General features: G+C 38.1%; 4 protein-coding genes across 4 annotated transcripts; 2 read left to right on the top strand and 2 right to left on the bottom strand.

Moving 5' to 3' along the window:
• The first annotated feature begins 397 nt into the window (after positions 1–397).
• LOC139106029 (inositol 1,4,5-trisphosphate receptor-like) lies at positions 398–1,955 on the top strand. Its single transcript, XM_070662483.1, has 4 exons — positions 398–498; positions 609–1,057; positions 1,218–1,504; positions 1,577–1,955. Exons 2-4 carry the CDS (start codon positions 934–936, stop codon positions 1,736–1,738), a joined length of 573 nt encoding a protein of 190 aa, XP_070518584.1. The 5' UTR covers positions 398–498; positions 609–933; the 3' UTR covers positions 1,739–1,955.
• An 11,763-nt stretch (positions 1,956–13,718) lies between these two features.
• LOC139106184 (uncharacterized) lies at positions 13,719–18,989 on the top strand. Its single transcript, XM_070662746.1, has 2 exons — positions 13,719–14,850; positions 15,226–18,989. Exons 1-2 carry the CDS (start codon positions 13,719–13,721, stop codon positions 18,987–18,989), a joined length of 4,896 nt encoding a protein of 1,631 aa, XP_070518847.1.
• Positions 18,990–22,600: 3,611 nt separating this feature from the next.
• LOC139106182 (uncharacterized) lies at positions 22,601–25,567 on the bottom strand. Its single transcript, XM_070662745.1, has 3 exons — positions 25,010–25,567; positions 23,755–24,895; positions 22,601–23,490 (listed from the first exon to the last, which is right to left on the bottom strand). Exons 1-3 carry the CDS (start codon positions 25,565–25,567, stop codon positions 22,601–22,603), a joined length of 2,589 nt encoding a protein of 862 aa, XP_070518846.1.
• Positions 25,568–26,473, bottom strand: LOC139106181 (uncharacterized). Its single transcript, XM_070662744.1, has 2 exons — positions 26,341–26,473; positions 25,568–26,013 (listed from the first exon to the last, which is right to left on the bottom strand). Exons 1-2 carry the CDS (start codon positions 26,471–26,473, stop codon positions 25,568–25,570), a joined length of 579 nt encoding a protein of 192 aa, XP_070518845.1.
• Between the last annotated feature and the right edge of the window lie 311 nt (positions 26,474–26,784).

Here is a 26,784-nt window from a genome sequence, read left to right as displayed (position 1 = left end):
TTTTTTGTATAGCTGTTACAATGAAATAATGCAAAAATTAAACAATTTAGAAGAACGAATAAAAAAGTTGAAAAAAGATAAAAATAACGAACATGAATATAACTGCGGGTGCAGAAAAACATGCGCCACACGTATGTGCGGCTGTCGAAAAAAAATAAACATTGCGACAACAACTGCAAGTGCGGCGACAGATGCACTAATAAGGTAATCTTATTTTTTTTATTTTTTTTTAATTAAATTAATTTTTGTAATTTATTTTATGTTTTTTTTTTTGCAGAAAGTAAATAATGAAGCAGTGGCGGAATTTAATCCGATGGTGCCGACCAGGGAGTTGCCGAGGACTCCATGAAACTTCGCACGCAGGTACCAATTTAACCATTTAGTTTAGCTTTTTAGTTAATCTTTTAACGCGTTACTTCGGCAAAAGTTTTACGCAAAATCCAGAGAATGTTGAAATTGGAGTAACTCGTAGCACTACTATTACTCATGGTCCAGGAGGTAAGTTATAAGATTGAGCATATGTAATATAATTATTTAAATACTTAGATACTATTTTTTAGATATTTAAATACTATTTATAATTAAAAATTCACAATTGTTATTTATAGCGAAAATATTAAGCCGGGCTGGAAGAACGATGCACGATGTGCAAACTCATCTCGATCGCGAGGGTGCTTCAGATTTAGTGGTAGAATTGGTGATTAAGAGCGTACACTCTCCGAGTATATTTGTAGAAGTCGTGGAACTAGGTATCGCACTCTTAGAAGGTGGGAATCCTATTATACAAAGAAGTATATTTAATAAATTAATGGGTGGCAATTTAAGTCAATCATTCTTTAAGGAAAATAATCTTACATTTATTTTATTATACGTAAATGATGAAATCGATTATTATTTTACATTATTATTTCCCTGTAGGTATTTTACGATAAAATGAAAGATTCTCAACAAGAGATTAAAGCTACAGTAACAGTGAATACATCTGATATGGCAGTGAAAGCACACAAAGATAAAGAGAGCAAAGATGTAGACAAGTTGTCACGAAAACGTGGATCAGGTATGAGATAAAATAATATGACTCGGAAATATAATAAGTTATTGCTTTCTATCTAATTAATGTTTTATATTTATTTATATGTTACGACAAGCGTTCGTAAGTGTGCCGATTAATTTTATATATATAATAAATTTATTAAACGTTTATTGTACGTATGTAGGAAAGCTTAATGGAATGGTAATAACCGATGAGATGCACAAAGAGTTAAATCAGGTCGCAGCGTCCAATGTACAGGGATACGCAAACATGCGTAATGGTTTTGCACCTGGAGAAGACGCAGCGAATAACGCGTTAGACGACATAAGTGAAAAATCAGACAGAAATAAAAGTGGCAGTTCATCTGGTGCTGAGAAAGAAGAAGGCCAGCTGAGTCCTAAAGTTCTAGTGATGCAGCCCATTTTGCGTTTCTTACAGTTACTTTGTGAGAATCACAATAGAGAATTACAGGTACTAAATAAATTTTTATATTTTTATTGTAATCCATTTTTTCGATATTAATATTAATTTTCTTTTTCGTAGAATTTTCTAAGAAATCAAAATAATAAAACAAATTTCAACTTGGTATCGGAAACATTAATGTTTTTGGATTGCATCTGTGGCTCTACTACTGGTGGATTAGGCCTTCTTGGTCTTTACATTAACGAATCTAACCATTTTTTTGGTTTTATTTTAATTGATTAATTTTAAATATGTATCAGATTAAAATGACTCTTTATTGGAAACAAAGTTTTATTTTATTTATTATTTTATAAAGTTTAATTTTATTTATCGGACTAATACAACCAATAGTATACGTGTTTAATATCTTTTTATAACAATAGATATTATTTTCAGAAAGTAAGAGTCGTGCGAAAACAAAGAAATCTTAAAACAATTAGAAAATTTAAAAAAAAAGGGTGAAAAAAATATTGCCATAAGTGACAAAAAAAGTGAAAAATACTATCATCATCAAAGATAATTGTTTAATCGCCAGAGAATTAAAGTAAATTTTCTATATTATATTTCTCTCGTGCGAAAAGGCTGCTTCGATCGCGATACTTAGGTGTTATCATTCGTATGTTATTCTCTTATATTATTCTTGTCAGTCTCCTTGAGCCGTTTCGTGTTTGTCGCTGCTTCGGTTGCTTCTTCTATTCCGTTCATTCCAATGTTATCCGGTTTCCCTTGATCCTTCCTCGATTTCCTCTCCCTGCTTCCAAAAACCCTGAGCTCCGTTCGGCGAAGAATCGCTCAAACTCTGGTATTGTTCTCTTTCAAGCAGCTCGCTCCGTTATCACCGAAAAAACCGACGTTGAGGACACTCTCCGTTCTCAGTTTTCACCGCGAATATCGACGATTGCAATTTAATTGTATTCAATCGCGAGATTTAGCTATTTGTATTTTCTTTCTTTTTTTTTTTGTTAAACTTTGAATTGCAGAGATTCGCGTTCGCGAATTTAATCGGCTCGCGCATCAAGATTTCTGACGTTCGCGGCAAGATCTCCGTCGATCGGACGACGAAGTTCATCGCTCCAGAAGATTTCCGACGCGTTTAGCCGAGTTCCGAAGATCTCCGATCGACTTTTTTTGACCAGTCTTTGCAGTTCAAATTTATCTTTTGTATTTCGTTGAGTTGCTCAACCGTCAAATACATTTTTTATCTTTCCTGTTCATTTGCTCACTCTCTTTCTCGTTATTGACCATTCTGTCTATTTTCGTGCCGTACACCGCGTCGAGCTCAGTGCTGAGCATTTCTATTAATTATTGCGGGATCGCGCGAAATCTCGTACAATAATATTTAAAGAATTATAAAAGCAGTTTATTAATTTTTCTTGGCTATGACGAGGCCACTGTACGTAAATATATTTATTATATATTTATTATAATAACCGAAAAGAAGAACACAGAGGATAACGACTCGCGAGCGAACAGACAAAAGAAATTCTAAAATTGTCTGTAAATAGTAGGCATATATAAAGGTAAGCGCGGCACTCTCCCGTATAGTAGTCAGTAGTAGTTTTACAAAATTAATAAAATTAAATGTTGAAAAGGTCCGTAAATAAAGAGCCGCGGAACTTGATAAGTATATGAGGATAGGATCACAAAAGAACGGCCGAGAAGTCACGCAGCGCGAATATTGGTATACGTGACTCACGGGTAGCAAAATCTAAGATAACTAACAAAGGGGGGCTTGAGTTCGTTGATTCAAGACTCTATTCCTGACACCCCTCCTATCGACGTACTCACTAAATTTAATTGTTTTATACAGCGGTAATGTTTAATTGTCGATAAAGGTTTGGTAAGTATATCCGCCGTCATTGAGTCTGTACTCGTATACGTAATTTTGATTTCGCCCTGTTCCTGGACTTCTTTAACAAAATGATATCTCAAATCGATATGTTTACTCTTACAATGATGTACGGAATCTTTGCTTAATACTATCGCACTTTGATTATCGCAATAAATTGTAGTACAATTATCTATACAATTTGATAGTTTCCTGTGTCGCAATAGTCCTTTCAAGTAAATAATTTCTCTCGTGACTTCAGACAATCTCATGTATTCGGCCTCCATGGTTGATAATACCACAGAACATTGTTTCTTTGCTTGCCAGCTGATCGGTCCGTTTGCTAAAATCACGACACTTCCTGTAAAAGATCTTCGGTCATCGATGTCACTGCTCTAGTCAGCGTCGACGTATGCATGTAATTTATTGCTATCCGTTTCGTAAATAATACCTAAATTCGCAGTTTCCTTAAGATAGCGTAGGGCTCGTTTCGCTAGTTTCCAATGTGCTAGTCCAGGTTGAGAGCAGAATCGGCTCAACATGCTTGCGGTGAATGCCAGGTCGGGACGAGTAGCGTTGGCTAAATAGATTAGTCCACCGATCAGTTCCCTGTATGGTTTATTTTGCATTTTTAAGAGTTCCTTTTCTGTTTTTGGTCGATCTTCTTTGGTGACCTTGACACCTTGTTCGATGGGGGTCGATGCTGGCTTGCAATCTTGCACTTCAAACTTCGCGAGCAAGTCATTGATGTACCTGGTTTGAGTAAGTTTAATTTTTCCTGTGGGCCCGTCACGTTCTATGTTTACACCTAAAATATTACTTAATGGGCCTAAGTCGTTCATTTTGAACATCTGCTGCATTTGTCGTTTTCTTTCATTTAATTTATGAATATCGCGCGAACCTATTAATAAGTCGTCAACATAGACAATAATTATTACGTCGCTTTCTGCATCGCTGTCTACATATACACATGGATCCGTTTGAGTTTTCTTCATGCCGATGCTTGACAGGTAAGTATCCAGCTTCTTATACCATTCACGGCCAGATTGCTTTAGGCCATAAAGTGGCCGTTGTAGAGAGCATACTTTGTCTTCTTGACCCTTGATTTCGAGACCTTCCGGCTGGTTCATGTAGATGGTTGTGGACAGGTCCCCTTGGACGTATGCGGAGATAACATCCATATGATGTACGTGCATTTTATTTTGAACACTTGCAGCTAAAAAGGTGCGAATAGTTTCAAATCTTGCTACGGGTGAGAAAACTTCTCCGAAGTCTATTCCTTTTCGCTGCTCATTTCCGCGTACTACCAGTCTTGCTTTATAGCGGTCAATTTCTCCGTTTTGCTTGCGTTTTAACTTAAATACCCATCTATTGGATAAAATTCTAGCGTCCTGCAAACGTTCCACAAGCGTCCATGTATTATTTTGTATGAGTGAATTATATTCATCTTCCATCGCTGCTAGTCATAAATCCTTATCTTCCCTGTTGTAGATGTCTTCTACGCTGTCGGGTTCATCGAGATCTTTTTTGTGGATAAGATTAGCTGCCTCTTGGAATAATTTTCTTGGTCTTCCTGGTCGGCCGGTTCGTTGGACTCGAGGCCGTCCGGGACCTCGCTTGTAAGTATCTCGTATTCCTTCGTTTTCGAAAAATTCCGCCTTCGGTGAGGTCGCATAATCTTCCGTGTTGTCTTCTTTGATGTCCTGCCTTTCAGTCTTGGAGACTGTTGAATGTGGTGTTTCCTTCTTCGCGTGTTGCTCGACGGTTCCCAGGATATCTGTAGGTGCTTCAAAGTAATCGTTGGTTCGCCTGTTTTCTTTACTTAATTTTTCATGAAAACGCACATCTCTTCGTTTAATAACTTTTCTAGTCTTCGGTTTCCAGAGGCGATAAGCCTTTGATTCTTCAGAATATCCGACTAAAATGTACTCTTCTCCTTTGGGTTCAAATTTATTGCGTTTACCTTCTTTGTTCAAAGCGATTACTTTGCTTCCAAAGATGCGCATGAAACCTACGTATGGTTTCGTGCCAGTCCATGCTTCCGTTGGTGTAATGTTCCCAAGTTTTCTTGATGGGCATCTATTTCTTATAAATGTAGCTGTGTTTATCGCTTCGCCCCATAAGCTTTTTGGTAGATTTGATTGTATCAGCATGCAGCGAGCCATTTCCACGAGAGTGTGGTTCGCTCTTTCGGCGATTCTGTTTTGTTGTAGAGTGTATTCCACACTTAATTGTCGTCTAATACCTTCGGTTTCAAGATATTCGGTGAATTCCCTTGATACATATTCTTTGGCGTTGTCGGTGCGGATCTTTTTGATTGGGCAACCGGTTTCTTTTTCAACTCTTTTCTTATAAATCCTGAAGGCGTTCAGAATGTCTGAGCGCTTCTTTAGCATGACCACTTGCGTATATCTTGTGTGATCGTCTATAAATGTTGCGAAATATTTCGCTCCTCCTATGGATTCAACGTTAAAGGGACCACAAATGTCTGAATGTATTAATCCGAGTTTTTCTTTGGAGTGGCTCGTCGACTCGGTATACGGTAATTGATGGATCTTCGCTTTGTCGCATACTTCACAGTTTAATTTTTCTCGTATGGGCTCCATGCTCATATTTTGGACCATTTTTTCTCGTTTCAGTTTATTGAGATCCTGATAGTTCAGATGTCCATATCTCTCGTGCCATCTAAGTTGTTTTGTATCTTCCGTGGTAGAGTCCAGTGCGGTGGCATTGTTTGCATCCGTATGTGCGGGGCTCGTAACGTATAAATGGCCTTGCCTTTTTGCTCTAATTGCCACAGTTCCATCTTTGCGCTTGACTTCTGCAAAGTCTTTAGTAAATACAACGGTATAATCGTTGTCCGTCATGCAAGATATTGAAAGCAAATTGTTCCGAAATTCAGGAACTAAGAGGGTATCTTGTAATTTTAGATGGCTTACTGCATTTCCTCTAGATTTTACACTTAGCTTTACTGTGCCTGTTCCGGCTGGCCTCATGCTTTGGTTGGTTGCAGTAAATACTTGGCAGTCCGCGTCTTCAGTTAGTTGAAAAAACTTCTTCGGATCGTTGCACATATGACGCGTGGCTCCGCTGTCCAGACACCATTCATTTGAGTGATGCGCTTCCAAGGAGAGTACGGCCGCAGACATCGCATCCTCCGCGTTTGCTTTGTGCGTCTGTCTCTTTTCGCTTCTGCAATCCGCTGCACGGTGTCCTACTTTGTCGCATTTAAAGCATTTTCCTGAAAACTTTAATTTATTTTTAGAATCCCGCTGGTTTTACTTAACATATTTATTAAATGATTTAAATTTGTCTTTAGCGATTAATGCGTCGTTTTTCTCTTGAGTGCTGTGATTGGCATCTCGTTCTTTTTGTCTCGCTTCCTCTTCTATCAGTTTGGACTTCAGAGCTTCTACGTTTGGTATAGCATCACGTGATTCGATGGCAATACAAAAGTTTTCATATTCAGAAGGCAGAGAATTCAGAATCATTATAGATTGCAGCTCATCGGGTATGTCTATTCCTGCTTCTTTTAATTTTTCCGAAATGTCACAGAAAGAGCTAATGTATGACGTCATGCTCTGTGCCAAATCTTTTCGCATGCGGTAAAGCTTTTTGTATAAGCTGGCTTTCCTTACGGGACCCCTTGACTCATATAGTTGTACTAGTAGGTTCCATGCCTCCTTTGCTGACTCGGCTCGTTTGATATGGCTCAGTTGACTGCTCTTGACACTCAGGGTTATCAGCGTCAAGGCCTTCTGATCCTTTGTCGTCCACTCAGTTTGATTCTGTTCCGTTTTTACTACCGCTCCACTTGCGTAGGGCCACAATTCGTTGCAGATCAGCACACTCTTCATCATGAGTTTCCATGATTCAAAGTTTGCACCGTCTAGTTTTTCAATGTTCTGTGCACTTGACTAGTGATGGATTCGAGACAAGCCAAGACAAGAATCGAATGTTCTTGTCTTGTCTTGACATTTTTCAATCAAGAATTATTACAGTCTTGATCTCGACAGTAAATTTCTTGTCTTGATTCTTGATTCTTGCAAGATTCTTGCAAGATTCTTGATACTTATTATAATATCGATGAATTTTTATTTACATCTTAATTTTCAAGTTAAAAATTTTATTGTATAAAAATTTATTATGTAGTATTATTGCGCAATATAATATACCTATTACTTTCATATTAAAATAAAACTACAATTTTTCTGCATACGTTCCTGTCTGGGTACTACATTTAGCGCGTTAGCGCGAGACACTCTTTTATCTCGCTGTCTTTTGCACAATGATCGGTGAATGTTAAAACAAATGAAGCAGTGATGCTGGCAACAGCCTGGTAACATTGATACGGAACGTGTTAATGCTTGGCGATACCCGTGAACCCGTGATAGTGATAAAAAAGTTACTCGTAGCAATTTTATCATGGACGAACAAAGAAATCTGTCCAAAAAGAGAAACATTGATGAAAGTAAGTATTAAACTTAACAGCAGCTTGCACAAAAAAATATATAAATATAGATACATAGATAATATATTATATACAATTATATACATATAATTACAATTGATTAATTAATACAAAAATTATTTAATTAAAATAAAATTTATTTTCCGACTTTTCCGCTAATTCTAAATTATAACAAATATTTATATATAATTTATTTAGTGAATGAACCATCAGAACCATCTATTCCCGATGATTTCGAGACTGAAGAGTCAGTAGAGTTACTAGAAAGTGCCTCAACATCAAGTGGGACTATAAGTGTAGCAAATGCAAAAAAAAGTAAAACAAAGTTTGCCAATTACTTTGAGATCACAAAATTTATTGATAAACATTGTTCCTGAAATGATAAAGTTGCTACATGTAAATTGTGCAAGAAAAAAAATCAAAACGTACAAATAAAAATGAAAAATTCCAATACGTCAGGAATTCAAAGACATTTGGCAAATTTTCACAAAAAAGAATATTTTGAAATCAATCAGAATCAGAGACAAAACTCGTCAAATATTACAAAGTATTTTTCATCTGAAGTATTGAAGGTATAAAGTAACTTTTTATTTTTTTATTAAAGATTAAAATATTTTTTATTTTTATATATTTATTTATATATTTATTGATAAGTATATGTTTTTATAATTTATATTTTCATTGTTTAATTTTTATATTTATTTCTATTTAAAGTTATTTTTATTGTAAAAATTATATTACCATATAAACTTTATATAAAAATGTTTCAGAATCGTCTAATTCTATTAACATGATGTTAACAATTTTGCCTTGTATATATGATTTATGTATAAAGTTATATTATTTGCAATTTTTAATTATTTTTAGCCGTCAACAACCAAAGAATATTCTCAAGAAAAATTCAATTCTTTACTTGTGGAATTAGTGGCAAGAAAGCATCTACCATTTAGTTTTTTCGATGACGAATTTACTAAATCTGTATTTGAGTACATAAATCCTCGTCTAAAAGTACCTCAAAGAAAAGCAATGCGCAGTTTAATTTTGAATACATTTTCTATTATGCAGAAATCAGTTTTTAAAACTTTAAACAACAATCAGTCTCAGTTTAGTTTTACTATTGATGGATGGACGTCAGTAGCAAATAAATCGTTTTATGGAATAACTATCCATTTCATTGATGATGAGTGGAATCTGCAGTCAATCGTGCTCGATTTTGTTCCATCTCATGGCAAACACACGGGAAAAGATATTGCATATATTTTCAAAAATACAATTATGCAAAATAATTTGTCCATAGCAAATAAAATCATTGGAATTACTGTAGATAATGCTTCAGCTAATACGAAATTTATTCATGAATTAGCTGCGTTATTGCCAAATATAGATGTTAATGATCAACACTTCAGATGTTTCGCTCATGTAATTAATCTTGCAGTTCAGGATATTATGTCCATGTTAAAAATAAGTAATCAAAATAATACAGATAATGAATTAGATGATAATGAACATGATGATATTGATGATTTTGAAGATACATCTACATCGGTCAATAAATTGCGTAGTCTCCTTTCAAAAATAAAAAACTCTGAAAATTTAAGCTTAAAATTACGTGGATTTTGTGAAATTGTTAGTTTAAAATATAGCAATCCTGTGATGGATGTTAGAACACAATGGAATTCAACGGCTGATATGCTTGCATATTGTTTACATTTAAAACCAGCCCTTGAAATGTTTTGTGACAATATCGAAAATGTAAAGCATCTAAAATTGTTAAATGAGGATTGGTTACTTATTAAAAAAGTTTATGTTTTTCTCCACGATTTCAAAGAATTTAGTACTATTTTAGGTGGAGAAAAATATGTAACCCTACCGAAAGTTTTGATCGGTTTTAATTTATTGGTTGATAAAATTGAAAAAACCATTTTTAATTTAGATTCAAAACTAGATCGAACGCAATTAGATAAAACGCTATTGTTAGCATTACAAGCAGGAAGGGACAAGATGTTAAAACATTATATTAAAACTAATTGGATTTATTGCATAATCCTTATTCTTGATCCTAGGCATAAATTAGAAACGTTTAGAAAAACTTCATGGGGAAACGAGTTATTTGAAAGTTCGAAGCAGAAGTTTGAAAATATTTTTAAAGAAAAATATTACATACCTAAGGCACAGTTTCAAGAAAATGATTCTGATTCGAATGAAGCCAAACAAATGTATTGCAGCGATGCTTGTTCAGAATTAAGTAATGATGCGATCGATTTTAATATGCTATTCGAAAAGCATTCTGAGCAACAATTAGATCTAATTGATGATTGGAAATACGAAATAGAGTCTTATTCCAATGAAAAACGAATCGATTATAAAGAAGACATCCTTGAGTGGTGGAAAAAAAATAATGCTCGATATCCATGCCTATCTCGAATGGCCCGTGACTTTTTATCTATTCCTGCTACATCAGTTCCAGCAGAAAGATTATTTTCCAGAACGGCAATTTGTATACGTAAACATAGAAACAAATTGAATGAAGATTCTGCCAGAAGTCAATTATGTCTGCAATCTTGGTTCACTTGCGATTTGAATGACAAAATTCGCTCTAATTTGTAAATAGTTTATCATATTATAAACAAATATTTTTGTTTAATTACTCCGTTTTATATTATAAAATTGTAATACGTATTTTTAAATATATGTATAACTGCATAATTTCTGTTTTCAAGAATCAAGAATCTTGTTTGATTTTTCTTGAGCTTGAAGCAACAAATCTTGTCTTGTCTCGATTTTATCAAGTATAAAAAATTAGTTTTCTTGTCTTGAAAAATCAAGACAAGACAAGAAAAAATCTTGAAATTCTTGTCTTGACGTCCATCACTACACTTGACATTGTTGCCATAATTTTCACTACTGAGCGCACTCACAAACAGTTTAACTGGCTTGTTATGAATTTCGCGGCACTCGCGTATATTATCTGGGCCCATAACCTGTTGAAAAGGTCCGTAAATAAAGAGCCGCGGAACTTGATAAGTATATGAGGATAGGATCACAAAAGAACGGCCGAGAAGTCACGCAACGCGAATATTGATATACGTGACTCACGGGTAGCAAAATCTAAGATAACTAACAAAGGGGGGCTTGAGTTCGTTGATTCAAGACTCTATTCCTGACATTAAAAATTATAAAAAAAACTATGGAGACTTGCAGTTCGAGTAGTTCACAGTAAGTAAAAAAAATTAAAATAATTTATATTTATACGTAAAAAAAAAACGTAAAAAATTAAAGTAATGTATACGTTTTTTGAAATAATAAACTGTAATAATTATTTTCAGAAAACAAGATAGCTGCAACCACGAACTGTTACAAAGAATTAAAAATTTGGAAGAAAGGGTGCGAACACTTGAAAAAAAAAATAACAAAGAACCAGAATATAGTTGCAATTGTAAAAAAAATTGCACGACAAGGATGTGCGGATGCCGAAAAAAAAAGTAAATTGCAATAACAACTGCAAGTGCGGCAAAGACTGCACGAACAAGGTAAACTTATTTTCATATTTTTTTTATTTATTTTAATTAATTTAATTTTATGTATTTTATTTTATGTATTTTATTTGCAGGATTTGGGTGGCAATGATAAAAATAATAAAGAATTCAACCCCATGATGCCACGAAACGAACTGCCTAGAACACCATGAAAAGGAAAGCGTGAACGCAAACAGGTACCAATCTAACACTTAATCTAAATTTTTTTTGTTTTATTTTAATTAATTAATTTAAATGTAATTTTCTATGTTGCAGATTAAAATGACTTCAAAAATTTTATTTTATTTATTAATTTATTTATTAAACTAATAGTAACTCTGGCGAATGGTTATCGCATCCAATTTCTATATTATTTTCGGATTTTTTATAACTTTTTATATTTTTTTCAGAAAAGAACAATCAAACCAAGAAAATATAATAAAAGAATTGAATGAGCTCAAAGAAAGAGTACGTAAATTAGAAGAAAAATTAAATAAAAATAATATAATAAACAGTTGCAACTGCAAAAAAACATGCGCAACCCGAATGTGCGGCTGTCGCAAAAAAAACTATTATGCAATAACAACTGCAAGTGCGGCGACAGCTGCATTAATAAGGTAATCTTATTTTTATATATTTTTTTTTTATTTTAATTAAATTAATTTTACTTAATTTATTTTATGTTTTATTTTTGCAGGATTTGGGTGGCAATGATAATAAAGAAGAATTAAACCCCATGGTGCCGCGGCACGAACTGCCTAGGACACCTTAAAAAAGAAAGCGTGGACGCACGCAGGTACCAATCTAACCATTTAGTTTAGATTTTTTTGGTTTTATTTTAATTGATTAATTTAAACTATGTTTCAGATTAATATGACACAAAAAACAAACAAACTCTTCATTATAACAAAGTTTTATTTTAATTATTTATAAAACGTTTAAATTAAAAAACATATAAATATTGTTTTTTATTAACTTTAATTTTATTAAATTTGATATATAAATGCTGTGAATTGTTGCTTATAATAAATAATAAAAAAATGTTTATCAATATATTTTATGTGTTCAAAAATTTTTTTTAAACGTATTGACTAATGGGCTATGAGGTTTCAGAGACTCAAGGGCTTAGCTTTTTTTTTTTTCTTAATTATTATAATCTTTACATCTGAATTCCAAACCGCTGCTTTGGACACCAACAAAGAGCCATGTAATCGTGCTGCGCAAAGCGTACGGTCACCGTACTACGCTGCAGCACATTGGTGTTTTTTTGTCAAGCTCCATTCAAAATGAGCCGTTAGTAGAATACTCAATCTTTCAGTAATTTAGCTGATTATGACACACATTTCTTGTGAATGTTCAAATAGTACTATTGCCATACAAGTACCAGTAACTTCGCCTAAACTATTTGTTGCGTCAACGACCGGAGATGATTTGAATTGCGCGCTGCTTGAAAGATTTGCTAGCGCATGGTGAATGGCCAGGCCCCCACTCGGAGACTAGGAGAGGTCTGAGCCTGCAAGAAGAAGAAGCGATCTTCTTATGTTCTTACTGTTTTTCGCAAGATTGATAGAGACTAGGTCGAAGAACGATACTCGAATTATTATATTATACGATTTTGTGTTTTCTAAGCTGAAATAAAATTTAGTTCATACAAAAGGTATGTTGCTTTTTTCTACATTTCCTACGGCAGAGAATCAACTCTTCTGAGTTGATTATATACAGGAATCTGATGAAAAGAAAGAGGCTGAGGTTATTATTTCGTTGTTCTCTTTCTCTTTCTCTCTCTCTCTCTTTCTTTTCTGTACCCCGCTTATTAAGAGGCGATAAGGAGATGGCTTTTCGTCCACTCACTCTCTCTCTCTCTCAGTTCACCCGCTACGAAATTATCCGTATTGATAACCGCATAGACAACCGCCGAAATATTTGCTGGGAAAACCGCTTTACAGAGAAAACCGCTTTACAAAGAGAACCGCCTTACAGAGAACCGCCTTAAAAAAAAGAGAACCGCTTATTCAATAATCAATTTTTCTTCCACAGGTTTAATTACCAATTTAGGACATTTATAATTAACAGGAACAAATAAAGTATTTTTATTTTCGTTTATTCTTTTCATTGTGTTAACTGCTCTCTCCATTTGTCTTGTGAACCTCTTGATATAGCAACATTTTTGGTCCTTCGAGCCGGATATAAATTCCTAAATTGGTATCAATGCTCTTTAAGATCTTTTACTATTTAGTTAAATTTATTCTCACTTTTCTTTTAGGTTTTCTTTATAATTTGACATTTTCTAAAACTTAACCTTTTTGACAGGTTTGCCGAAAGGAAAGAGAGTTATCAGATATTGATACTATAGCATAATCTCATACTTGCAAGGGTTTATCAAACAAGAGGTATTGGTTGTGACACGATATGGCTCCAGTTGAGGCTAGAATTCTACTGCAACGAAGTCGATTCAATTGGATCCAAGCGGCTACAGATCTAAATGATGAAGAAGCCTCACCGATGAGCCGTCAGTTAGCACAGTCACAGCTAACTATGCTTGATTCAAATTGGAACAAATTTCAAATCGAGCATGAGGATCTTTGTTTAAATGAAAGCCTAGCTATAAAGGATCATCCTTACATGAAGGAGAAGTTATACGAGAGATGCCAAGCGTTTTACATATATGCTCGAGCGAAGTTGCTCGCCCAGGACGATGACTTAGAAATCTCAGGAGTGTCTAGCGAAAAGGAAAATTTAGAATCATGCATAGGTTCTAGTCACATTCACCGCAATTCTTTACCACGTGTTAAGATTCCTACCTTCTCCGGAGACTATCAATCATGGCCTGCCTTTCAAGATTTATTTGTTTCTGTAATTAGATCTCATACTGCATTATCAGAGGCGGAAAAGATGCAGTTTTTAAAAACTAGTTTGACAGGAGAAGCTGCAAAGATTATAAAGAACTTAAAGGCTCAAGGTGATAATTTTCGACTGGCTTGGAAGCTGTTAGTTTCAAGATATGAGAACAAACGCTTTTTAATAAACGCAGAGCTTGATCGTCTCGCTCAACTCAAGCCACTGAAGGTAAAAAGTGCTGCTGGTTTAAGGTCACTTTTAAGTGATTTGCTGGAATCTCTAGGATCGCTGGAAGCATTGGGATGTCAAGTAAAATTTTGGGACCCAATGATTATCCACCACTTTTCTGGATTGTTGGATACTGAAACAAGAGAGGCCTGGGAGTTATCGCTAGGTGCATCTAGAACTTATCCTAAAATAGACGAATTTGAGGAATTTTTGATCGGAAGAGCAGCCGCTGCTGAATGCATGAAGGCTGTCTCCACTATTGAGACCACTAAGAAATCGGCTATACCGCAATTTCGAAAGCCGTTCAATAGAACGGCCCTCCAGGTAGTTAATCCTCAATCAAATCACGTTACAAGTATCTGTCCGATCTGCAATGAAAATCATGCATTATCTAATTGCAACAAATACTTAATCAAAACTGTAAAACAACGACTGGATTTTGTCATGAAAAACCGAAGATGTCTTAATTGTCTTGGTACACATATAATTAGGAATTGCAAATCTGTTAGACGCTGCTATAAATGCGGTAAAAGACATCATACTTCCATACATGAAGGCCAAGCCCTACCATCTGCCACGGTAACCAATGCTTCGCAGATAACCAACGCGTCATCCTCTTCTCAAGAAACGAATAATAAGATTGATCAGACAAATTGACAATTAATTCAACAAGATTTGCCTCCTCAAGTGAACACTCTCAAGACATGTATACACCATTCTTCACTGAACAAATACGCACGATCATTAACTTTACTTGCGACCTGTCGAGCCTCAATCCGAAATCCTGATGGGGTATTATTTTCAGTACGTATACTTATTGATCAAGGATCACAACTGTCTTTTATTTCAGAGAATCTTATTCAACGTGCCAAACTAAAAAGAAAAACAGCAGCGATACCTTTATCAGGAATCGGAGGCACCTTCTCTGGTTACACTAAGGGTCAAGTTACCATTCCGATTCAGTCATTATATGATGCAAATAGTAATTGTGAGATTCAAGCATATATTCTACCACGCCTTACTACAAGGTTACCTCCTTACAATTTAGAGCATAGCACATGGCCGCATATCAAGAAACTTCAATTAGCCGATCCTCAGTTTATGATCTCAAGTCCTATAGACATAATTATAAGAGCAGATTTCTACGGTGTCATAATTAAGCCGGGCTTGATATTAGGAGACAATGCTTCGCCGTTAGCTCAACAAACGCTATTCGGTTGGGTCATATCCGGGCCAACTTATTCAAATATTGATACGCAAGACTACGTTTATGCTCACCATTGTACAAAAGATGTAGAGTTACAAGAAATACTTACCAAGTTTTGGCATCAGGAAGAAGTCTCTGTAACAGATACTATAGTACTTAACGAGGAGGACGAAAAGTGCGAACAACATTTTCTTTCAACTCATAGACGCGATAAGGACGGACGTTATATTGTGCGGCTTCCTTTTTCTTCAGATCCCACGAAATTAGGAGAGTCAAAGTCAATCGCTCTCAGCTGTTTAAACAGAATGTCACAACGGTTTACCCAGAATCTGGAATTTTATCAGCTATATTCTGACTTTCTTAGTGAGTACCTCAACTTAGGCCACATGGTTCTAACAGAACACCAAGAAAAGCCTCACTTTTACTTACCACATCATGGAGTAATGCGAGCGGAGAGTAGCACAACTAAATTAAGAGTTGTGTTTAATGGCTCTAGTCGCACTTCAACAGGTTTATCGCTCAATGACGTAATGTTTCAGGGAACAAAATTACAAAGGGATATCATAGATATTCTTATTTGGATAAGGACGCACAAGGTTCTCTTCTCCACAGATGTGGAGAAGATGTTTCGACAAATTTCACTTCACTCAGATGATTGGAATTACCAAAGAATACTTTGGCAGGAACGAGATGGAAGAATAAATTCATACTGCCTAACAACAGTGACTTATGGGCTAAATTGCGCTCCGTTCTTGGCCATGCGGACGCTGCAGCAGTTAGTGAAAGACGAAGGGGACCGATATCCTTTAGCAGTTACTCCCATGACAAGAGGGAGATACGTCGATGACGTTTTTGGAGGTGCTGAATCCCTTAATGAAGCCAAGGAAGTAATACAACAATTGATAGGACTTTGCGGGTCTGGCAAATTTCCGTTGCAAAAGTGGAGCAGTAACCATCCGGAGATTTTACCTAATAAATCAACGCAGTCATCCTTACTCGTGGAGACCGATGTCAACTTTCATAAAATACTCGGCGTTGGATGGAAACCAACTACAGATGAGTTTCTCTTTTCTGTACTTCCCTCAAAGTTCACGATATTTTCAAAGAGAAATATAGCATCGGATATTGCCAGAATCTATGACCCCTTGGGGTTAACCGCGCCTGTCATTATCAAAGCCAAAATCATTCTTCAAGAAATTTGGGTTATAAAAATCGGATGGGATAAACCATTACCGGATAATTTACAACAAAAATGGTTACTTTTTCGTCAACAGCTACTGGATCTAAATAATTTAAAGATACCAAGATGGATACGAAATGTACGATGTAATTTCTCAGTGGAACTACATGGATTCGCTGACGCCTCACAGTTGGCAATGGCAGCCGCCGTTTATCTTAGAGTTACGACAAAGGAAGATGGCATCACATCACAATTGTTATGTGCCAAAACCAAGGTTAGTCCTCTGAAACGTCTTACCATACCGCGCTTGGAGCTTACAGCCGCACTCTTGCTGGCGAGACTAGTCGTAACTTCAAGCAAAGCTCTTGACCTCCCCATTACAAGCATTACCTGCTGGTCAGACTCCTCATTGGTTTTAACTTGGTTGAAGTCACATCCTTCAAGATATAAGGACTTCATTCACAATAGAATAACATCAATTCATAATCTTCTTCCGAATTGTACCTGGAATTATATTCCTGGAAAGCAGAATCCGGCCGATTGTGCTACAAGAGGATTAAGACCGGATCAACTGAAGATTCACCCTTTATGGTGGAATGGTCCTATCTGGCTTTCAAAACCAAAAGTATATTGGCTAGCAGAAGAGGAACCACCGAGCGTAGACGGAGACTTGGAAGAGCGACCAGGAAATATATTAACAACAGCGATGTCAAATCCTCCTTGCTGGGAGCTCCTAACAAGATATTCTTCTTTCACGAAGCTGAAAAGAGTGGTTGCTTACTGCTTTCGTTTCATCAATGGCTCGAGTAAAAAATCGGATTCTTCGCAGAAACAAATTGCGCTAACGCCAGCCGAATTAGAAAATAGTATCAAAGCATTGATTGGTATAGTGCAAAGGACATGGTTTCAGTATGAACTCCGTGTAATTCAAAGGGGTGAGAAATTATCCAAGTCTAACCCATTAATAAGATTATTACCATTTATTGACCAAGACGGATTACTAAGAGTCGGTGGACGCTTAAACAATGCACTAATTGATGCTGACGCAAAGCATCAGTATATCCTTCCAAAATGTTCTCCCTTGACATCACTTATAATTAATGATGCTCACTATAAAACCTTACATGGTGGCACACAGGTAACGCTGAATCTAATTCGAAACAAATTCTGGATTATTGGAGGTAGGATACCTGTTCGTTCCTACATACTTAAGTGTGTGACATGCGCTCGTTATAGAGGCCTACGAGCACAACAACAAATGGGACAGCTCCCAGCTGCTAGAGTATCTCCTGGACGAGCCTTCTTAAATACTGGACTGGATTATGCTGGCCCTATTCAGTTGAAGACTTGGAAAGGGCGGGCGGCACGCACGTACAAAGGCTATCTAGCCATCTTCGTTTGTCTTGCTACGTCTGCATTACATATTGAAGTAGTCACCGACTATTCTACAGATGCCTTTATAGCCGCTTTCAAGAGATTCACAGGAAGAAGAGGAATCTGTGCAACACTCCTGAGCGATTGCGGCACCAATTTTGTTGGTGCTGATGCCGAGTTAAGGCGAATGTTCGACAGCTCATCAGAGGAACTTCATAAATTGGCTAACCTACTCGCAAACGACGGAACGAAATGGCACTTTAATCCACCGTCAGCACCACACTTTGGTGGAAAGTGGGAGAGTGCTGTAAAGTCAGTCAAGTTTCACCTACGACGAATGTTAAAGGATACTATACTTACTTTTGAAGAGATGACAACCATCATCATACAAATAGAGAGTGTTTTAAACTCAAGACCCCTAAGTCCGTTAACGGAGGATATATCAGATTGCTCAGCCCTCACTCCGGGGCATTTCTTGACGGGAGACGCAATGGCAATCATCCCAGAACCGAACCTGTCTGATGAAAAAACCTCACGTCTTACTCGCTGGCAACTTTTGCGACAAAAGTTAGATATTTTTTGGAAACGTTGGCAATCGGAGTGTCTCCAAAGATTACAGGCTGTAGCAAAATGGCATCATCCCTCACATAACATTAAGAAAGGATCATTAGTTCTAATAACCGATGAAAGGTACCCACCAGGGAAATGGCCACTTGCAAGGGTAATAGAGCTACACACCGGAGATGATGGACTAGTCAGAGTCCTTACTTTGAAGACTCAAACCTCAACCTATAAAAGGCCGATCACAAAGGTTTGCCTACTTCCTATTACAGAGATTAATTCGACAAACTGATTGTCGAAGGCGGGCGGAATGTTGCGTCAACGACCGGAGATGATTTGAATTGCGCGCTGCTTGAAAGATTTGCTAGCGCATGGTGAATGGCCAGGCCCCCACTCGGAGACTAGGAGAGGTCTGAGCCTGCAAGAAGAAGAAGCGATCTTCTTATGTTCTTACTGTTTTTCGCAAGATTGATAGAGACTAGGTCGAAGAACGATACTCGAATTATTATATTATACGATTTTGTGTTTTCTAAGCTGAAATAAAATTTAGTTCATACAAAAGGTATGTTGCTTTTTTCTACATTTCCTACGGCAGAGAATCAACTCTTCTGAGTTGATTATATACAGGAATCTGATGAAAAGAAAGAGGCTGAGGTTATTATTTCGTTGTTCTCTTTCTCTTTCTCTCTCTCTCTCTCTTTCTTTTCTGTACCCCGCTTATTAAGAGGCGATAAGGAGATGGCTTTTCGTCCACTCACTCTCTCTCTCTCTCTCAGTTCACCCGCTACGAAATTATCCGTATTGATAACCGCATAGACAACCGCCGAAATATTTGCTGGGAAAACCGCTTTACAGAGAAAACCGCTTTACAAAGAGAACCGCCTTACAGAGAACCGCCTTAAAAAAAAGAGAACCGCTTATTCAATAATCAATTTTTCTTCCACAGGTTTAATTACCAATTTAGGACATTTATAAATAACAGGAACAAATAAAGTATTTTTATTTTCGTTTATTCTTTTCATTGTGTTAACTGCTCTCTCCATTTGCCTTGTGAACCTCTTGATATAGCAACACTATTAAAATATCTTTTCTGGCTGTGCTATTTTCTACTAGAGCGTGGAACTTATTCGCTGTATTTTATTAATTTTTAAAAGTTCATATCTCGACTATAATTTGAAAAAACGTAAAATGATATAAAACTTTTACGCTTAATTTGTCGAGATCTATCACTCCACGAGCGTTGTCACACTAACCCTGGGACACCCTGTATAAGACAAAGTAAGTTTATCTTTTCAATGAAAGTGATCCTGAGAGTGAGCGCGTAACTCGGAAAGGGTTTATTGGGGAAAATTTGAGCTGGCAGCCTAATGGACTGTCATTAATAGGATATTTCTGTTAACCTCCGTCATTATGTGGGTAGATATACGAAGCACAATCTCCACAGTTGCACATATATTATAAAACCTTCCTTCGTTGATAAATAATTTAAATACAATTAAAAATAATATTGACAAATCTATTTATAATATTTTAAACAACTCAAACGAATGAGACTCCGTTTCGGTTCTTCTTTTTTGACAGCGGCTTTTAATATTATAATTTAATTTTTTAATTATCTACTTTAGTTGTGTTAGATTTTCGACTCGACCGTCCGTTTCTTCCGAGCGCGATAAATTTATCGGGACCCTTAAGCTTTGCGATGCGCAGCGCACACACTCGGCGTTGCTTAATCAATGACGTTAAGTTCATCCGACGAGTTCGTGCGGGTGTAGACGTAGATTCACCGATATTTGCATCAGCGCGCGCGTACGTGTATATTATCTATTTTCATATTTTCACTTACACGCGCGACGGATTTTTTCCGCCTGTCGGGCGAGTTAACCGGCAGCAACGAGAAAGCGTACGTAAACCACAAGCATCGGAAAGTTTTTTAAAGCGAATAATGCGGAGGCTGGAAATTATACGAGCTCGACTAATGGCGCTGCAACAGCTGGTATTAAATCATGACGTCGGGCTGCTCTATGATGCCAGATTATCGATGAAGTTCATAGTATACGTCGCTACTAAAAAGTGCATGAAGCTATTACGAGGCGCGGGTTTACACCGAGTCGCGCGAAATGAAATCTCGGGTAACGTTAATGTGCGAAATTTTATTATTTTATTTATTTGCTTATCGCACGGCACGGCTTGCTTCCGGCTGGAATACTAAAACGTTGTTGCAAGATCGAACGGATGCGCAAAATAATATTTCAGATATTTTTTTTTTAACATAAATAGTAATTATCAAACGTTACGCGTTAAAATTATCAAATTTTTTTACGGATAAAATTACAAATAAACCGGAAGCGCAGCAAAACATCGGGGTTTTATTTGTTGCGCGGCAGTTTTCTGCGCTTTGGGAAATACGTTAGCCGTGTTTCTAATTTCCGAGCGGGTATCATTATATTTATCCGCCCCGGAGTTTCATGTTGTTCCAGCATCGTCGAAACGCAAAAGGTTAATTCGCGTAACTCGAACAATGCGGTTCATGCACACATGTCCTCCGCGTTCGCGTCGTTAGCGGGTGCTTAGAGCAGGCCGGAACTTCACCGTCCGCCACAGTTTGCGGGTAATTTCGTTCCCTGTCGTGGAAAATTTATGCAAATCGCCGGACGGAGCCGAGCGGGTATAATGAGTTCGCGCGATCTCATCCAATTTCGGACGGCGCGGGGGAAAAGCGTAGCTACCGACTCTCTGAAGGGTAGCGAAGATGGATCGCAACGGATGAGAAGCTTTCGTTACGGCGGCCGCCAATAAAAGTTCTTCTCCGGGCTTGGAATCGATTATAATAATAAGAATAATGAGGGCGCGCGCGGAAAATCGAATATCCGAGATCTTCAAGATGAAACGCCGCGATTTCACGACAAAGGGATTATAATAAATTATGTATATTTTTATTTACATTAAACATAACTTGTATTAAGAATAGCGGAACGTATTTTCCAATTCACTTCTCGGACGAGATACTTAATTTTACAGCTCGCACTCGCCGATAAAACTTGCAATTAAAGCATCGTAATTAAACCACCGTAACTAAAAGGCGGCGGGCGAAAGAAGTGATGTTTCTCCTCTGTGCGCGTTAGACAGATGTGATAATTAACGCCATTAGTAGAATAACCCTCCCCCAAAAAAAAGTAAAGGAAAGGAAAAACAAAATTATTTTTTTTTTTTTTAAGGGAAACGAAACTGAAGTAACGTTTTAAAGTTTTATTTTTGTCAAACAAGAATCAAGGCATTTGTTGAAAAGCAACAAAAGTTAGGAGCTAATTGTCAAAAAATAATTTTTATTAATTAAAGTTTAAAGTTTCCGCTGAATAATATTGTATGAGAAGGAACGTTTGGAGTTAAATTTCACGCATATCTCACGTGCTCGTGAAGATGGCCTAGACGGCCTTGCTTTATTTTCTTCTTTGTTTCACAGATTTACTTTTGGATCGCCACGTTCCTTTTTTAACGGCAAGACGATACCGTGTGACAACTGATGTGTGATCACGAATTTTAACACGCCTTAACTTTGTTCTTTTCCGTCTTACTTGCAAAATCGTCACGGTTACAAAAACTCGAATCCTATAGGTTTGCTTGCCAAATTGCTACTACTGTGCTCTCACGGCGATCCCGCTCTATCGCCCATTTCGCTTCCAGCGCCGCTGTTCGTCAATTATAATTTCCTTCACGCGCTTACTTTAAATCTCTTACAAACCGCCCGCCTTGGACTCATCGCGAGTCCAATCAATTTAATTTTGTAGTTGCTTCACACAATTTTTGATATAGAATGCACGCTGCACTGTCGCCTAATGTCTCGATCACTCATTTAATTTTATCTTAATACATACACGCGTTACAACATTTCCTAATTATCGCTTTTTAATTTTTTCTATCCTCTAAATCTATATTTACAGTTTTCTCGCTGTTTTGGAAGGAATGAAGACTGTCACTCGACTTCTTTTCATTATCAGCTAATTCGATAGGCAACAACGCGATTTGCGTAATCAGACGCAAATATATTGATTTTGCGGTTCTAATTTGTACGGTACGAATTTTTCCGTCTGCATTCGAGTGACATTCCTCAATTCGCCCGATTAACCACTTAGTAGGCGGCAAATTTGGTTGTCGCAAAAGCACCATTTGCCCCGGCTTTACATTTTCTTGTTCCACACGCCACTTTGTGCGCTGTTGCAATGATTGTAAATAATCGCTCGACCATTGAACCCAAAAGCGTTCCATGCACTGTTGTATATCTTGCCACCTTGACAATCGATTTTTCGGTACCTCTATAAGGGATGGTTGTGGAATCGCCGTTAACGCGTCTCCGGTTAAAAAGTTTCCAGGTGTTAAAACGCGTAAGTCGTCGATATTGTCCGTTAACGGTCCAAGAGGTCGCGAGTTCAAGGCTGCTTCGATTTGACAAAGCAAGGTGCTGAGTTCTTCGAGTGTCGGCGTTTTATCTCCCATAATACGTTTTAAGTGTCCTTTCACACTTTTTACTCCCGCTTCCCACAGACCCCCGAAGTGCGGGTCGGCGGGTGGATTAAATTGCCATGTTATTCGCTTGTTTGTGATAAATTCTTGTACCGTTTTTTCCTTACAAATCGCATCCGCGCTGCGTCTCAACTCTTGTTCCGCACCGCGAAAATTTGTGCCGTAATCACTTATTAATTTAGCTGGCGTACCTCTTCGTGAGATAAAGCGTTGCAGTGCCGCGATAAACGCTTCGGTTGAATAGTTTGTTGATATTTCAAGGTGTACCGCTTTTACTGCGCAACATACAAAAATAACAATATAACACGCGTGTGATTTTTGTCCCCGTCCGCCCGCTATGCGAACCTGCAGTGGGCCTGCATAATCTACGCCGCAATTTTCGAACACTTTTTTGGGTCTAGTGACTCGCATTGACGGTAAATTTGCCATAATTTGACATGTTAATTTCCCTCTAATTTTCGCGCATCTAATACAATTATGTACAACCGTTTTAACTTGAGCTCTTGCGTTGAGTACTTAATACTCTTGTCGAAGAGTACTGAGGGTGAGCTTGACGCCCCCGTGTATGCATCTACGATGTGCGTCTTCTATTATTCGGATCGTGACTGTATGTCGGGATAACACTACCGGGTGTTTCGCTTCGTATTGTAAACTTGAATTAGCCAGCCGACCGCCCACCCGAATGAGTCCGTTCTCTATAAATGGGTTTAGAGCGATAAGTTTACTCGATTTTTTGATAGGTGTTTTGTTAATTATAGCCTCCCTCTCCTCTGGGAACATTCGCCGTTGTAAATATTCCATAATTAATCGTTCGGTTTCATTTAAGTTTTGCGCGGTTATGTCTGCGCTCGAGCGGACTTGTGCTTTGATTTTACTTTTTAGTATTTTTACAAATTTGATTACTCTCGCGACCGTTCGTAGTATTCTCGTCCACGACGAAATCCGCTCAAATACTTGTGCTAATATGTCGCCTGCCGGGTGTGCCATGTGCACATTACACCGCGCTGTTTTTCTTTCTAAAGTCGTATCCATTGACCCGTCCACGAGTTGTGACGGCCAATAATTACTTGATTGTTTGAGCCACGTCGGGCCTTTCCACCAAATTTCTAAATTCATTAACTCGCTTGCTGGCTTGCCTCGCGACAGCAAGTCCGCGGGATTCGACTCGCTCAGAACATGACGCCACTCAGTGTCCGGAAGTAGCGTTTGTATTTCGGACACTCTATTTGCGATAAATTGTTTCCATTTCGATGGATGCTGTCTAAGCCAGGCCAATACGATACTTGAATCGCACCAGCATTGAACCGGTACTTGAGCCAGCGTTCGTGCTCGCCGCGTCGCTACCGTGAGTCGCGCCAAAAGAATGGCCGCTTGCAGCTCAAGCCGCGGGATACTTAATTGTTTAATGGGGGCTACCCTCGTTTTGCTTGCGAGCAATGACACAATGATTCGACCTTCCTTGGTGATTACTCTTAGATAAATGACTGCTCCGTACGCCTGTTCGGAGGCATCGGAGAATCCGTGAAGTTGTATTTCCTCCCCTTGAGCAAACTGCGTCCACCGTGGGACCGTAATATTCGCGATTTGTTTTAGTGACGAAAAATACTGTTTCATTGTCGAATTAATGTGCGTAGGTAACTCGTCGTCCCACGCGTATTTGTGTGCCCAAAGAGCTTGCATCTGAATTTTTCCAACAATTACAATTGGCGATATTCATCCCATCGGATCGTACAATCGCGCTATTACTAAGAGAACCGTTCTCTTTGTTATTTTTCTCGGAGCTTCGAAATTAACCTTGAATTCAAACGCGTCCCGTTCGGGATTCCACAGAAGCCCTAATATTTTTATTCCCTCGCTCTCCTGTATTGGAGCGTTCCACGCGAGCCCGTGATCGGCAGGGCTTATTCCCTGTAACAAATATTGATCATTGCTGGCCCACTTTCGCGCCGTAAATCCTCCCCTCGCGAGTAATGAGATTAACTCAGTTTTTGCCTGTATAATTTTTTGTTTATCGTGTTCACCGAACAGCACATCATCGACAAATGTGTCTTGCTGCAAGACGAGGGCACCCATCGGATATTTCTCACTTTCATCCGCCACCAACTGACGCAAAACGCAAAGAGCGAGAAACGGCGCGGACCGCGTACCGTAGGTCACCGTTAATAGTGCATATTCCTCCACCGGTGATTGTGGAGTGTCGCGCCAGACAATACATTGATAGAGTACATCGAGCTCGTTCACGCAAATTTGTCGATACATTTTTGCCACGTTGGCCGCAAAAACGTACCTGTACTCTCGCCAGTTCATTAAAATATTAAATAAATCGTTCTGCAACGCGGGTCCGGTATACATCTATTCGTTAAGAGTTAGATTTTTATTTGTTTTTGCCGATGCATTAAACACGACTCTAAGTTTCGTTGTTTGACTATCCGCTCTTATAACAGGATGATGCGGCAGAAATATGGGCTTCGCGGTGTCGACAATTTTTCTCGGTAGATTACTTAATCGTGTCATGTGATTTAAAATACGGTATTCTTTCATAAAGTCAACGTATAATTCACGGTGATTCACGTGTTGCGCCATTCGCGCTTCAATTCGTTTTAATGTAGCTTCCGCGATGTGTCGCGTCTCGCCAATGTCTAAGGGTAACGAAACTTTAAACGGTATTCTAACGATATATCGCCCATGAGCGTCGCGTGAATGTGTTCTTTTAAAATGCTCCTCACATATCCTATCTTCCTCCGACTCAACTGCCCGCTGAGGAATCTCTTCAATTTCCCAAAACGCCTTTAGTGACGCTGCAAGCTCATCATTCGATATGCAATGATGCGATACAACCGTGTTTACGCGTGTCGCCGGTTGTCCGAGATCTCAGCTTATTACCCACCCGAATAACGTGTTCTGTGCAAATGGCTCGTTTTGCCTTCCTTTAATGAGTCCCTCGCGAAGCACGTCCCCGTATACATTCGCGCCTATGAGCAAATTAATAGGGTCATCATTCGATGGGTCGTTGGCTAATTTCAGATTTTCTAAATGCGGCTATGCTTGCATGGGTAGCTTGCATTTTGGTATGTAAGAAGTAATTTTCTTTAAAACAAGCGCCGCAGTTTTAATCGCTAATTTGCCTTGAGCGTCGGCGGCAATGCTAATGTGCGCAGTCGAAGATACCGTTTTAACTACTGTGTCACCCACTCCCGCGAGTGCGGTGGCCGTATGCATTCCTTTGATGCCTAACAATTTTGCCAGATCGCTGGACATGAATGTCCACGTGGTTCCTGGATCTAATAACGCTCGCACACGCACCGCTCTGCTCGTGCTTGAGAGAACCCACACTCTTGCTGTCGCGAGTAAAATTTATGCGGGCCGAACTGAATCGGCGACAGAAAAATGTGAGACTGCTTGATTGGGCATGGCAAGTTGCATGCCGCTTCCTGACGCTAGCGCGTCTTTTCCATACGAAGAGTGTGCGTTTTCTTTTACATTATCACTTTGTGGTTGCTCCCGGTGGAGCCAAGTATGATGCCATTGTTGGCATTTGAAACAGCTGTTTTGACTTTTGCACGCAGTGG

Source organism: Cardiocondyla obscurior, linkage group LG10 (assembly GCF_019399895.1).
Source record: "Cardiocondyla obscurior isolate alpha-2009 linkage group LG10, Cobs3.1, whole genome shotgun sequence".
Taxonomy (NCBI): domain Eukaryota; kingdom Metazoa; phylum Arthropoda; class Insecta; order Hymenoptera; family Formicidae; genus Cardiocondyla; species Cardiocondyla obscurior.
Note: the sequence above shows the minus strand (reverse complement) of the source record. Positions and strands in the feature narration are given on the sequence as shown.